This window comes from Palaemon carinicauda, chromosome 31, assembly GCF_036898095.1.
Source record: "Palaemon carinicauda isolate YSFRI2023 chromosome 31, ASM3689809v2, whole genome shotgun sequence".
Taxonomy (NCBI): domain Eukaryota; kingdom Metazoa; phylum Arthropoda; class Malacostraca; order Decapoda; family Palaemonidae; genus Palaemon; species Palaemon carinicauda.
The window spans coordinates 53992978-54006570 of record NC_090755.1 but is presented as its reverse complement, the minus strand read 5'-3'; the positions used below and the strand labels follow the sequence as shown (position 1 = coordinate 54006570).

Sequence of the window (13593 nt, the reverse complement as noted above, 5' to 3'; positions counted from 1 at the left end):
CAGCAACCCAAGGCAGTTTGGTTTCATAGGTCCACACCCCTATCTTTTCTTCCATGTATCAATGAACATCAGTATTTCTAATGGTCCCTGGATGAGGTTCTTGTCTTTCAGCCACCAAGCTAGATCATCTTGTACACCATTAAAGGGACCAGCGATGGAGCTGCCCCATGAGGAACAAGCCTCTCCAAAGAGGAGAAATCTCCAAGCAGTTGTTGATATTATTGCTGTAGTTCTTGCTGGTTGAGAAAGGCTGCACTAACTTCTTGTGTTTGCTAATGCAATTGTCAGATTCAAAGACTCACTGCTGCTGTGTCTACCAACATTCCCACTTAGTCCATCCTCTACTTGGGCGTGACACTGAACTTATCTTGATTGACCAGTCTTCGAGATATTGTTACTTATGAAGAATACTGTGGACATGGGCCTGAGATGAGTGAGAACACTAGCGTGAACTCCTGGGGAGCAGTAGTCACTCTGAAGCAAAGAACTATGAACTATTATACCTTTCCCTCTAGGACAAAACAGAGGTGCCTCCTATAGAACCAATGGATTGGAATCTAGAAGTAGGCATCTTTCAGATCTACTAAAAGCTTTGTCATTCCTCCTGACGGCAGCTTGCAGTCTCCATTTTGAAGTGAGTCTACTAGTTCAAGAGGGAGAGGTCGATAGCCTGTCTCCAATCTCCAGTATACTTTTTGACAAGGAACAGAATACTGTAAAAGTCTGGGAGGTCATCCAATAAAATCTCCATCATCTTCTTCACCTTTGCTTGAAGAGCTAGGGCTGTCTTGGAACTCTTGGGATATAAGTGATGGAGTTTCTTATGAGGAACAAGCTTCTCCAAAGAAAGCAGTCTCCAAGCAGTTGTTCCCATTATCGAGTTGATAGTTCTTGCTGGTTGAGAAGAGGTTGCACTAACTTCTTGTGTTTGCTAATGCGATTGTCTGATTCAGAGATTCACTGCTGCTGTGTCATCCAACATTCCCAGTTAGTCCATCCTCTACTTGGGCTTGACACTGAACTCATCTCGATTGACCAATCTTCCAGCTATTGTTACTTAATAATACTGTGGACTTGAGCTTGAGACGAGTGTGAGCACTAGGGCGAGCATCTGGGGAGCAGTAGCCTGTCTGAAGCAAAGATCTTTGAACTAGAATACCTCCCTTTAGGACAAAGTGGAGGTGGTTCCTGTAGAACCAATGGATTTGAATCCAGAAGTAGGCATCTTGCAGATCTACTAAAAGCAGTTTGCATGGTGCTTGTTGTCTCCATCTTGAATTGAGTCTGAAGAATTTACTCGTTCAAGAGGCAGAGGTCAATGGCTTGCCCCTAATCTCTGATATACAGTACTTTTCAACAAGGAACAGAAGACTGTAAAAGCCTGGAGGGCTATCCAATACAATCTCCATTATCTTCACCTTTGTTTGAAGAGAAAGGGCATTCTTGGAACTCTTGTGATATGATGTAAACGTTGTTGGTGTCTGAGTGAGGGGAGAACGAGAGCCAATGAACAGGAGTTTGTATCCAACCTGAAGGATCTAACCGTCCAGTCTTCAGCCTGTATGGATCTGTCTCTTTACCTAATGGCTTGACATACCCCCCCCCCCCCCCTTTGCAGCAGTATGAGGTTATTTCCTATCCTTGTCTCCCCACCTCCTCTCCATCTTCTACCCCTTCTGGACTGATGAGGGCAGATGCAAAATGGTGGAACAGATTCCACACCTCTGCATAAGGTAGAAGGGACTGGAGTTGCAGATTTTTCTCTCGTAATTGCTGTTAACTTTTTCGTTTCTGACTTCAAAGGGGCAATAGTCTAAGTTTTGGTGGTTATGGGAGACCTGGCTTGTCTTCCTGAACTTGTACTTGAATATAGGGATTTTGACATCATGATATAGAAAAAGGGGCTGGGTTCCAGTGAACCAAAGAATTCTTCAATGCTAGTGCGTCACGTAGACCTATCTGCCTGGCAAATTTGGAAACTTCTGCATCTCTTCTCTTCAAGATCTCTTTAGCCCATTGGTTAGCTGATTGTTGCATTAAAAAAGTAACATTATTAATGACTGACAAAACCAAGTTTGTAAACTCAACTTTTTTTGGGTTTTACCTAGTTCTGGAATGTGCTGTGGTTTTCGCTGTGGCACACTCGAACAGTAAGAAGCTAGTCTCTCTCAGTCCCAAGTCACTCCAAAAGTGTCCCTGTAGTGTGTTGTAATAGTAGCATTGATAGGAAGTGGAGCAGGGTTTTCATCTTCTCAGAGATTCAGCATTAATGGGAAGAGTAGCAAGGTTTTCATCTTCTAGAATAAAGGATTTCCTTTGATGAGAGAGCACACAAGTCAGGATTGTGTAGGAGTGCCTCAAGTGCAGTGGTACTTGGACGAGAGTTCCGAGCATGTACACTATACAAAGCCACTGAAGAAAGCTCCAGTCAAGGAATATCAAGGGTGGTCCATGATCCTTTGGCGCCATTGAAATGCCCTGGTCAATGGACATCATCCCAGCTCATTTAAGCCCGGACTAGTGCTCTATAGTAGTTGCTTTCCCACAGTCATTGACCTCTTGGATGAGAGAGACTACCTTGACAAACATCTATTTAATCTCTAGATTCTGTCTCTGCTGATGACAGTCCAGAGTCGGTTGCCCAAAGGTCAGTAGTAACCCAGGACTACTCCCTCATGAGGGAGGTCTCAACATATTACAATGGCAGAACCTGGTGATTCACATGGCCCCTCTCTGGATCTCCGAGATGCATCTTTGGTAGATTGTCAATAGAAGATGAGGAGTTTGATGTACTGACAATTCTTTGGTACAGGTGTGAGATGATCTCCTTGATACATCACTCTTAACAGAATATAATCTTGGGCCGAAGAGCAGTGCAACAGATTTCTTGCTTATGACCTAAAAAATGTGAAGAGGTAAGGAAAAGATCTCTCAAACCTCATATGTCATAATTCCTCAATAAATATAAGAAAGTCCAGTTCAAAGGAATCTGGTCTCTGGTTCATCTAGGATCCTGGATTGTGTCACATAATGTACCTCGTTTCAGTTTCCAAACTACAGAACCACCTTGAGTGGAACTATCAAGTGGAGACCACTCACGATATGACAGAGAACCTGAAGACCTTGCGCTGGAAGAATAAGAGTGTGTTCTAGTACATGATAGTCCTGTGTGTGAAGAACTGAATCTAGGAAAGCTTAAATGTGAAGATCTGTGCAGGGGAGATTGTGTGTGTAACATTACGAATTGACTCTTATAGACCTTATGCATGAAGCTGATTATGCACACGGAGAGGCCCATGTGTATGGTGATGGTGGTAGTACGCGCGGAAGCCTACCCCATGGTGATCATGCACACAGAGTCCTATCATGGGGGAACTGTGCGCGTAAATATTTTTTGCAATGTCATCTACCATGTTTTCATTCCACTATCATCTCTTGTCTTAAGCACTGATTTTTGACTGAGCACGTTCAGACTCCCTCTCAGTCTTTGGTGGGAGAGGGCTGAGAGCCAATGAAGGCTCAGCTCATACACTCGCAGGGCAGAGCTTTCACTCTGGAGGGGGGGGGGGGGGGGGTTCTCTTAGACCAGTGGTCATAGCCTCCAAGAAAAAGGCTGGGTAGCAGTGAGGGAAGGTTGAATGTATAGGTCTGTGTGGGCATTTGTTCCCTTGCCAGAAGTCGTTGTCGAGGATTTCCCTGCCGAAAGGGAAGGATATTTCCTCCTTCGGCAGGCCGGGACTCGTTGACAGGCAATTACATCCAGTGCTCCTTCTACAGGTGGGGCAGCAGACAAGGAGGGGCACAGCAATAGAAGCCCTGGTTGTCGCAGCATCAACTAAAACAGACACTTCGCTGCAGACGGGACGATTTAGGTCCAAGTCCTTGGAAATGTCATCATCGTTCTTTAAATCAGTTGGCTCTTTTCAATGAGAAGGAAGTGTAACATTACCTTCATGGAAGTTCACTCCGAGGGCAGATGGGAGTCTCCTTCCTCCTTTGGCTTTCCTCTTAAGGACTCTGCTCCAGAGAAGGCCAAAAAGTGCACAGAACCTTCAAAAGCAGAAGAATCCCTCTTTGTGTTCTTTTTCCACCACAGTCATCCCATTGCCTAGACAGCCATAAACAGCAATATTTGCAGGGAGTTGACCGAGTCAATCTCCCCCCCCCACAAAATTGGCACAAATCAGGGGGGTCCGCATCTTGTCAACTCATGAACTTACTGCAATTAAGTTAATCTCAAAAGAAAAAGGATAATGAATTATAAAGTATGAGTAGAGAAAGTTCTAGCGATGAAGAAATGTCCATTCCTTTCAGCCTGAAGGATAGAGCGTAACCAAGATTGGACTGGAAGTTCCTCTCGTCTGAGAAAAGGACTTGCGACCTTTCTCAGTCTTGCTATCCTGTTGTCTGATGGAAAGGCTTTGTGGAGATTGGTGTCTATAACCATGCCCAGATATACCAGTCTTTGAGTGGGAAGCAGTGAGGACTTCTCGAGATTTATCAAGATCCCCATATCCTGGCAAAGTCTCAGTTGAAGAAGAGATGATACCGAGTCTGCTAGGATTAACCAGTCGTCCAGATAATGGAGGAGACGGATGCCAATCCTGTGTTCCCATAAAGATATTAGGGTGAACACTATGGTGAAAACCTGTGGTGCTGTGGAGAGACCAAAGCACAGCACCTTGAACTGGTACTTTTTGTTGTCTAGGCTGAATCTTAAGTACTTCCTTGAAGACGTATGGACTAGGATTTGGAAGCAGGCGTCCTTCAGATCCAGTGTACACATGAAGTCTTGCGGTCTCACTGCTAGTCTGACTGTGTCTGCCGTCTACATGCTGCTGAATGAGTTTGTTTGACAAACTTGTTCAGAGCTGAGAGGTCGATGACTGGTCTCCAGCCTCCAGACGCCTTCTTTACAAGAAAGAGTCGACTGAAGAAGCCTGGAGACTCGTCGAGGACCTCTTGGAGAGCGCCCTTCTTCAACAGGGTCTGGGCTTCTGACCAAAGGGCCTGCCCCTTGCCGATCCCATGGCAAAAGAGCTCAATGACACTGGATTCGTCATCAGGGGAGGTAGAGATGTAGTGAACGGGTTGCGGAAATCGTCCCGGAATTGGCCCCGAGTTGCTGCCACCTGTCTGAGCAACTTTGTAGACATCCCCCCACTGGTGGACATGCAGGGGGACTGCCAATCCTAGCGTTTGTGGCCTCGGCTGCTACCCCTCTAGGATTCTTACCTCGCCTGTAAGACTTTGCTTTTCCTATCCTTGACAGGGAAGGGCTTAGACACTACTGTCTTCGCTGCTGTCGTTGGTTTTGCGGTCTTGGTTGGACGGGACTGTTGGGGTGCCGGAGGCTTATAGCGCTTGGATGTCAAAGCCCTATGAAGGAGGGAGTCTTGGTGAGACTTCCTCCACCTCTCAGCAGCCTGTTCCACATTCTTAGGCTCAAACAGGATGGATCCTTCTAAGGAAGAATGTCTGAGCCTATTGATCTCAGTTCCTTCCAGCCCCCACTTGAGTAGACCTCTCAGCGCGAGGAGAGGTTTCCCTCATTGGTGCGATGGGGGAAAATCTCACCTCACGTGATTCCCCTGATGACAGGAATTCCTCGTCTGACAGGGAAGGAGAGATCTGGGGGAGTGAAGGAACCTGCCTCGAAGGCTTGCGTGGAGTCAACTTAACCCTTGGAGAAGTTACCGCGTCCAGAATTCCTCTTTTCCTCTTCAGAGGGGTAGAGACAGCCAAGGATCTGTGACCTAATTCAGAGAAAACAGGCTTGAACGCCTGTGTAACTGCTCTGATTAGTGCACTGAACCAAGGCTGTTGGCTGATAGACGCGCTGTCAGACACCCCCTTTGAAGGGCCCTGGGAGGAGTTCCTATAGGTGGGTTTGCAGGGATCCTGGACTCTTCTGGATGTTTCCCTTCCGTCGCAATACGCGCTGTTATGCGTTTGCGGGTAGGGGAATGAAGCGATGGCGACCTTACCCTGCGTTGTTCAGCAGTCTCGCACGCGGGAAGATATTGACGCTCACGCGGGGGCGTCCGTAATGGTGAATACCAAGAAGGTCGACGTGTCCTTTGAAAAGATGACCTTCCACCGAAGGGGATCGCGAACGATCCGCATAGAGGTCCAGGACCAAAGCAGGAACAGTCAGTGATCGATGACGAGGCTCCTCTGCGGGGGACTGTAACAAAGATGTAGAACCAAAGAGGCGCCTCCTCACCGCAGGTGAAGGAAGGCTTCTCTGGCGAAGAGGAAGGCGAGCCTTACGACGAATACGCCCTCTGGGGGCTGTGGGATCAGCAAGCTGATCATCTGCAGTCCTCCTTAGAAGAGTCTCTAAGTGAACTTCATCGAGAGAGAGAAACACTAGCTGGAGAGACTGTTGGACTTAGTTTCTCCCTCGTTGGTTGAACAGGAACGGGAGAAACTAAGCCGTCGGCTACTGTAGGGTTTGAGGAGGCAGAGGTAATGGGAGATACCAATGCGTTTGAAGAGGCAGAGGTAATGGGAGATACCGCATTGGATACCTGACACCACAACGTAGACAATCGACAGAGCAGCAACCTCTGCCGGAGGCGGTGATTGCTTTACAGCAGCACCCAATCAAGTAAGACTTCCTTGGAGGGTGAACCCTCGAGCCCCAAGGAAGACCAAAGCTGAAAGAGATGGATTAGTGGTACATCCTCCCCCGGGGGGAGAGGTGGAGCTGCTTCGTTAGGGGAAGCAACGTCATCTCTCGAACCCCGAGCTTTGAAAACAATACAACGGTCTACGCTACCACTCGATGGTCTCTCGAAAGAGAGGAGGAGGTTTGAGCAACGGAAGAAGACGCCTTGGGTTTTTCTCCTTTCAAAGAAACCTTCGAAGGAGAAATATCCCATCTGGACTACTACTTCCGTTGCCACGAAAACCTCTCCCACTGGGAGGTAGACCACTCCCTGCACTCCCTACACTTAATATCGCTATCTGTCTCGACCGCCGACATGAATGTTCCACAGGGGCGGTCGGGTAATCCAGGGAAGGTGCGCATAATAACAGAGGCCAGCTTCACACACACTGTCCAAAGGAGAAAGCAAAAAAAAGCATTAATGGCTGCCAATGAGCGGCGAGGATGACAGCGGACACGTCCGACTACCATCCAAGCTGAGAGCAAAGTGAGTTTAAGCACAGGTGTGTGAGGGGGTGGGGGGGTAGCAAGCTACCCACAGCGTTAGTTAGCGGTGTGGGTAGTAAACCCTCGTTAAATTTTAATGGCTCGTCATTTCAGCTACGCCGAAAGTAATACCCCTATTAAATAGCGTGGTTTGTATTCCAGTTACGGAACAATTAAATAACAATACTCAATCAGTGCCCTAATTATTCAATAGAGGTGCCAATACCATGTAACTCGTAAATACTTGTACAGTACAGTATCCAATTTGGGGTAAGAAATTTTGCAGACCTGTGGAAAAAAAGATAATGTTAAATACTTATGATTACTTTACAAAATATAATCTGCAAGACAATGCCATATGTTTTCTAGTAAATATTCTATCACTAAATACAAATTTAGATTGAAAAATTTTGCACTTGAATAATCCTAATCCTTTACTAAACACTACTGTAATTAGTAATTTATTAATTTCCATACACAAAATTTAATAACGAAAAAAATTTTCCATTTATTTCTGGCAATCAATATCAAAACTTTCAGTAATGTTTAGTTATAACAGCAATAGTAAGAATCCTAAAGGCTTCTAAAACCCCTTTGCATTTTCCCATAACCCCTTCACTTATAAAATGCTTTTAGGGGTCTGGCCTTTAGCAAAGTGTCAAAAATCTGATAATTATAATATATAGCCTACAAGCACACAGAATATCTTACAGATGTTTGGTATAAATTAAAGCCTAAGCTAAACTGAACACTCCTTATGAAATTACCATACTATCAAGATATGCTTAAAGAAATTAATGGCAACTATTAAAAACTGCATAAAGATGTCTGAGGGACTATTTTTCAATCTTTTAGTGAAAAAATTTCAACTAATTTGTAAGCATCAATCTCGTTTTTTTTTTTTATGCATTTATAGTTCCAGAGCATATGCTGGTTCACACAGATACCTGAATATCTAAATCTTTATGCACATGTAACCATTACAATATTAACAAGTTTATGGCTACTGTAATTTACTTTTTTCAGGTACTGCTTCCCCAGCCAGCCAACTGCCCTAAGGAAATATATGACTTGATGCGTGAATGTTGGAAACGCTCTGATGCTGACCGGCCCACCTTCCGGGAGATCCACATGTTCCTGCAGCGTAAGAATTTAGGTTATTCTCCTGTTACCTGAGGTCTGCTGGAGAACCTCCAGAGGGCGTGTGCGCCAATCTCCAGGAGGTCCTCCTACACCAACTTTGGCTTGGATATGTGCCTGCAACGAAGGCGGACGGTTCCGCAGTTGAGGGGGACGCACACGCTCTCCGAGGGTGACATTCAGAACCTGGAAGAGGAAGAAATAAATGGTGGTTTGCCAGCATTGAGGGGAGTCTGCAACAGCTTTGAAGGAGACGTCTGCCTCTGCAACAAAAAACTCATGTTTTCTTCCCAAGAAGGTAGACAACTCAGACAGTAATAGAAAATTTATTTTGAGTGTCGAATAATATAGATTTCACAATGGATGACTTCTTCCCCAGCCTTCTATAACGCCTTTTTAGGGAATCTCCCCCTGAGGTAGATGACAGGACTTCTGTAACTTCATGCTTGTCAGTAATATGTTGTGTTCCTGGAATACAATGAATGTACTGGTATTCTATTATTGACTATGTACATTGTTTAGAAAATATTGTACTGCAGTGTACATTTTATATAAATTGTAAAATAAAAAGTGTTCAAGGAATGGGAGATATAGTATTGCTATACATTGAAGAATTTTATAAACCGAATAATCTAGTCGTTACAAGTAATAATTACTGAAGGAAAAGTATAAAGTATACAGTAGGTGGTTCACTATAGTAATGAAAATATAGCAGTTTCACAAAGCTCCGTTAAGAATTTAAAACGGTGAGAGGAACAATTAATGTAAAACAAACAAAGGAATAGTCTTCTTGTACATATGTTATATTCTGCATACTAAAACACGATTTTTTAGTCATGCTCGAAAATGGTAAACTTTATGCTTCTTTACATAAAACCATAATGCTTCAGATTTTGTGTATATATATACTTGTATGTATGTTTGTATAAATTTTATTACTGTACATATCAGACAGTTTTACAGTTGCATTTTCAATCTTTTAACTGCGCTAGTCATGACCACACTCATAACTGCCTATTACTTATTACGTGTTGGGTATAAACCAAGGAAGTATGTCATTAGATGGACTTTTTAACAATTAAAGATGGAATTCTTCATGATTCAAAGAAGGTTTCATGTTTCATTTGTGTCCTAGTGTAAGGCTCATAGATGCATAATAGCATATATACTACATTTGAGCATGAAATGTTTTTTATTTTTTTTTTCTTTCATTAAAGATTTTATTATTGGAAGCTACTGTACATACAACATATATTTTTTGTTATTCAAGAGATTAATTTGGTCACAGATTTTATATAAGAGGGCAATTGATATCCTAATGTACTGTGTTACCTAACAGTATACTTTACTATAATAAAAGGCACTTATCTCTTATAAATATGAGCAAGTGTCACTGTGTCATATTAGTTGACACTAGAAATGCCTCAAACAGTACAGTACTAATTCTTCTACATCTGTATCTACCACTACTACTACTACTACTCATTACCACAGCAACTATTACTGGCACCACCACTGCAATTATTACTATGACTTCTACCACCACTATTACTACTTCTGCTGCTGCTGCTGCTACTACTACTACTACTACTACTACTAATACCATTGTTAGAGGGCCAGATTACCCCTGAACAAATGAACTCAATAAAAACTTGTGTTACTGAGGTTCGATGCACCTCACCTTATGCTTTAATGTGGTGTTTAAACTTCTTCAAGGGACTTCTACTGCTAAAATGACTAGAAATAAACATCTGAAATGCAAAGTTGCAATTGACAGGGCATAAAATTAATTTAAGTGCTCCAATTTATTCTTGATTTTAAGAGAAATAAAAAAAAATTACTTGTATTTGAATATGACTTTGCCAAGATGAATACAAGATTGTAAAATATTTTATACTTAAAAACTTTTTTAGTATGAAGAACTTTCCCTCTGAGAATGGCAAATGCCAAATACCCATATTACTTTGCACCTTCCTTCATTAACAGTGTATAAGGGCAATAGGCATTGTTAGGCCTGTATATATACTAGATGTTTCATATCTTAATAACAAAGAATAAAACTCATTTGTTGATAGAGTGGACACCCGTGACATGCTATTAATTATTATTATTATTAGAATTAGATGTAAACATGATAAACTACGAATGCTATAACTTAATGTTTCCTGTGATAAAACTAAACTTACTGAATGATACTGCGATTGAGGTTAAGCTCATTACCACTGAGCATGTCGAAGTCCATTGGATTAGCTTAGACCAGAAGCTGGTTTGATATTAGACTAGCAGCAATTGATGAAGAAAGTTTTTCCAATGTAGCGATGGGAGTTTATCACTCCTAAACTGACATGAGTCATTTAATGTAGTCACTGTCACATTGCTTAACAAACATTTATCATCGTCTGGGTTTAAACAGTATTGTATAATCTGATGCAGGGCAAATAAAAAAAAATTATGATAATTCCACCATTAGGAAATTCCAGATCATGTATGTAGCAAAATTAGGTGTTATTTATTTCCTCAGTATTTATATATCTATGTCTTTTTCCTAAGCAATTCATAGGACTCCGATATGGTTAATTCCCTTGACGCAGATTTCATACTGGCACATACTTTTTGTTTTTATGTATGATGAACTGTGTGCATAAATGGTTGACAAAGAACCTATTAACAAAGTTACCCTCTCCTATATGTGTATGTTATGACACCGGTAATAGAAATTCTCCTCATCACCTTTCCCATATAAATTTACTGCTACAACTTAAGGGGACATCATGAATAACATGAATACCTAGATAAACAGTACCTACCATAACTGTCATTTTATGAAGTCAACTGCTAATTGTTTTCTTGCTTCAACTGCTTCCTGTTTTTTTTATTTACTTGAAAAAGTGATGGACCTCACCTGAAAGAAATAAGAACTAATTAGCAAAATTATTTCTGGAAATACCATAACTCTCGTAATATATCCTTAACCTGTTAATGCTTGTGTTACCTTGGAGTGTATACAGTATTTTCATATTGAAAAAGAAGGAAATATATGCCTGATCTCTTCATTCATAAGTTTTCAATTAATAAAGACAGTAGTCAAATGATGTGGTACGAAGAGAAACCTACAAGTGTGATCATCACAAGATCATATTTCTCAAGAGACAATCGTCAAGGGAAGCTGCTTCACTACTAATGGATAGAGTTATGCATTGTTTAAGTGTGACAAAATTTTCTATTGTATGATGAAAATACTCCTCACTCATAGCAGAAAAATAAATTTCTAAGAAGGATGGAAATTCATTCAAATTAGATGAGAGTTGATGTTTAAAAATATGGGAATGAAACCTTTTCCAATTCCCTAAAAATAGGTTTTCACTCCTGGTGGGGGGAAATTTTAATTATATCCAAGGGGGAAAAATGTTTCAATGCTAGTTGTTATACTTCAACCCTGCCAATAGAGAAAGTGTTTCTTCTGTTGGATGTGAATTCATCACTTCCAGGGGAAAAATACTTTCACTGTTAGCAAGGAATATGTACCCACACTAGGTGTGAGTGTATTACAACTGTCCAGAAATAATATTTTTTCCACTTCTGGACAAGAAAATGGTTGTTTTGTTTCATTGTAAAATTACTGTATTAATTTATTGATTTCTAATAATAATCCTTCAAATATACTCCTTCACAAAGCAATGCGTTGTGTTGCAATAATTAATGAAACACTTACTACAACACTATAAATATATATAAATATATCTTGCAGCCTTCGAATGATAATATATATATTTGCAAGATTGGTCAATCTTTTTTTTTCTTTCTAAAGTAATGTTGGCATGTCAGTGTGTGCCAAATGATGGACACCTGATGATGCAATTTGTGTACTCAAAAATAACAAAGTTTTGCTTCATTCATATAATGAAAGTCAATCTCTCTTTTAAACCGTTATTTACTCTTCCAACTACATATAGTAAATACTATATGTATATGACGAACATCTGTGTTGTGCCTTTCAAGAAATTTATTTTTTATGGATTTTTGAAACCAGATTTCAGAGGATAAGTTTTTTATCTTCATTGTATAGTCAAAGACTTTTCAAGAGGAAATTTGCTGAAGATGATATTTTGTATAATGCAAAGCTTCAAAAACTAACTTAACAAGCCTTTAGCCAAAAAGGATGGTATCCTATTTCTTACTAGAAGACATTTTATGACAAGCAAATCTTTTCTATTCCAGTATTTATGAGAATATTAAGAGAGAAATTTTTCATTATATGAGTGAAGGCAGCAACTTTAGCCAAGTAACAGAGAGAGAGAAGTTTTATGGACAAATTGACTGTTTGCAAAACTTGGTCGCGTCATATATTTTGTATTGGGTTTGGTCGTGGAACTGTATTTAAAACTTTAATGGGAATTAGGAGAAATGTTATAAATAACCTTAAAGCAATCTCAATCCTGATATAGGGAGGTCTATGACTGATATAGATACCCTTATCAATAAGATTTTCTCTCTCTCTGTAATGGCCACTTGAGGTTTTTTAAATTGCTCTCTTATTTATGGTGACATGTAACATGTAAGTGGAAGTGATTTTTTTTTTATACAAATATAAATATGTAGTAAAAAAAATGCAATGCTACTTTCCAATGTCCGTGTTGTGTCTGGAGACGCCATAAACGGCCTATCAAGTATTATAATTGAAAATATTAAATTCTATATTTTCACCAAAAGCTCAAATATATGCGAGAAAAATAAGCTCAAAGATGAATGGATAAAAATTTAAAAAGTTTTCCTTTCGGAATCTCTGAACCATCTTGGAATATTTCAAACACGAGACTTCTGGAAAATCTAGCAAAGCATATATCGACTACATATGTATAAATAAACTCTTGATAAATAAGAAGTAAAAAAATCATGGAGGTGTGTTATTGTGATTTGTAAGACATATCTCATTTTGTTGTGCCTGCATTACTATGGTGTCCTTGCATCATTTTCGATATTGCTACTGAAGTGTGCGAATTGACTGTATATACATGTTAGAAATAAACTATGATATTTTTGTAATGAGGCTTTTTTTTGTCTTGCTCCTTAAAATATGCCCTATTATTCTCATTGTCGAGAGAAAGGTAATTTTAATGTATGTGGGAAACCAGATAAGAGTTACAGTACAGTAGGCTGCATAGTACATAGTACATCATAATAAGAAATAAAAAAATCACCAAAATTAAATGAAATATTTAAACTAAAAAATCGATATTTATGTTAACTCGCATGTAATTTTATAAAATATAAATGGAAATTTAGCCTAAAAATCT

At 40.4% G+C, this 13593-nt stretch overlaps 1 protein-coding gene and 1 long non-coding RNA gene across 5 annotated transcripts in view; one reads left to right on the top strand and one right to left on the bottom strand.

Annotated features, from left to right (window-relative positions):
- LOC137624405 (discoidin domain-containing receptor 2-like) overlaps positions 1-9939 on the top strand; it is a 128319-nt gene extending 118380 nt beyond the window's left edge. The window contains exon 14 of one of the 4 annotated variants that reach the window (XM_068355147.1): positions 8186-9939. In XM_068355147.1, the coding sequence (XP_068211248.1) occupies positions 8186-8335 (150 nt within the window). In that variant the 3' untranslated portion in view covers positions 8336-9939. The remainder of the gene's footprint in view (positions 1-8185) is intronic. The other 3 variants (XM_068355146.1, XM_068355148.1, XM_068355149.1) reach the window with 3 other exon arrangements.
- LOC137624408 (uncharacterized) overlaps positions 8348-13593 on the bottom strand; it is a 220541-nt gene continuing 215295 nt past the window's right edge. Inside the window, exons 3-4 of the long non-coding RNA XR_011040726.1 lie at positions 11107-11201; positions 8348-8485 (exon numbers count right to left, since the gene is read on the bottom strand). This is a non-coding gene — a long non-coding RNA (uncharacterized lncRNA). The remainder of the gene's footprint in view (positions 8486-11106; positions 11202-13593) is intronic.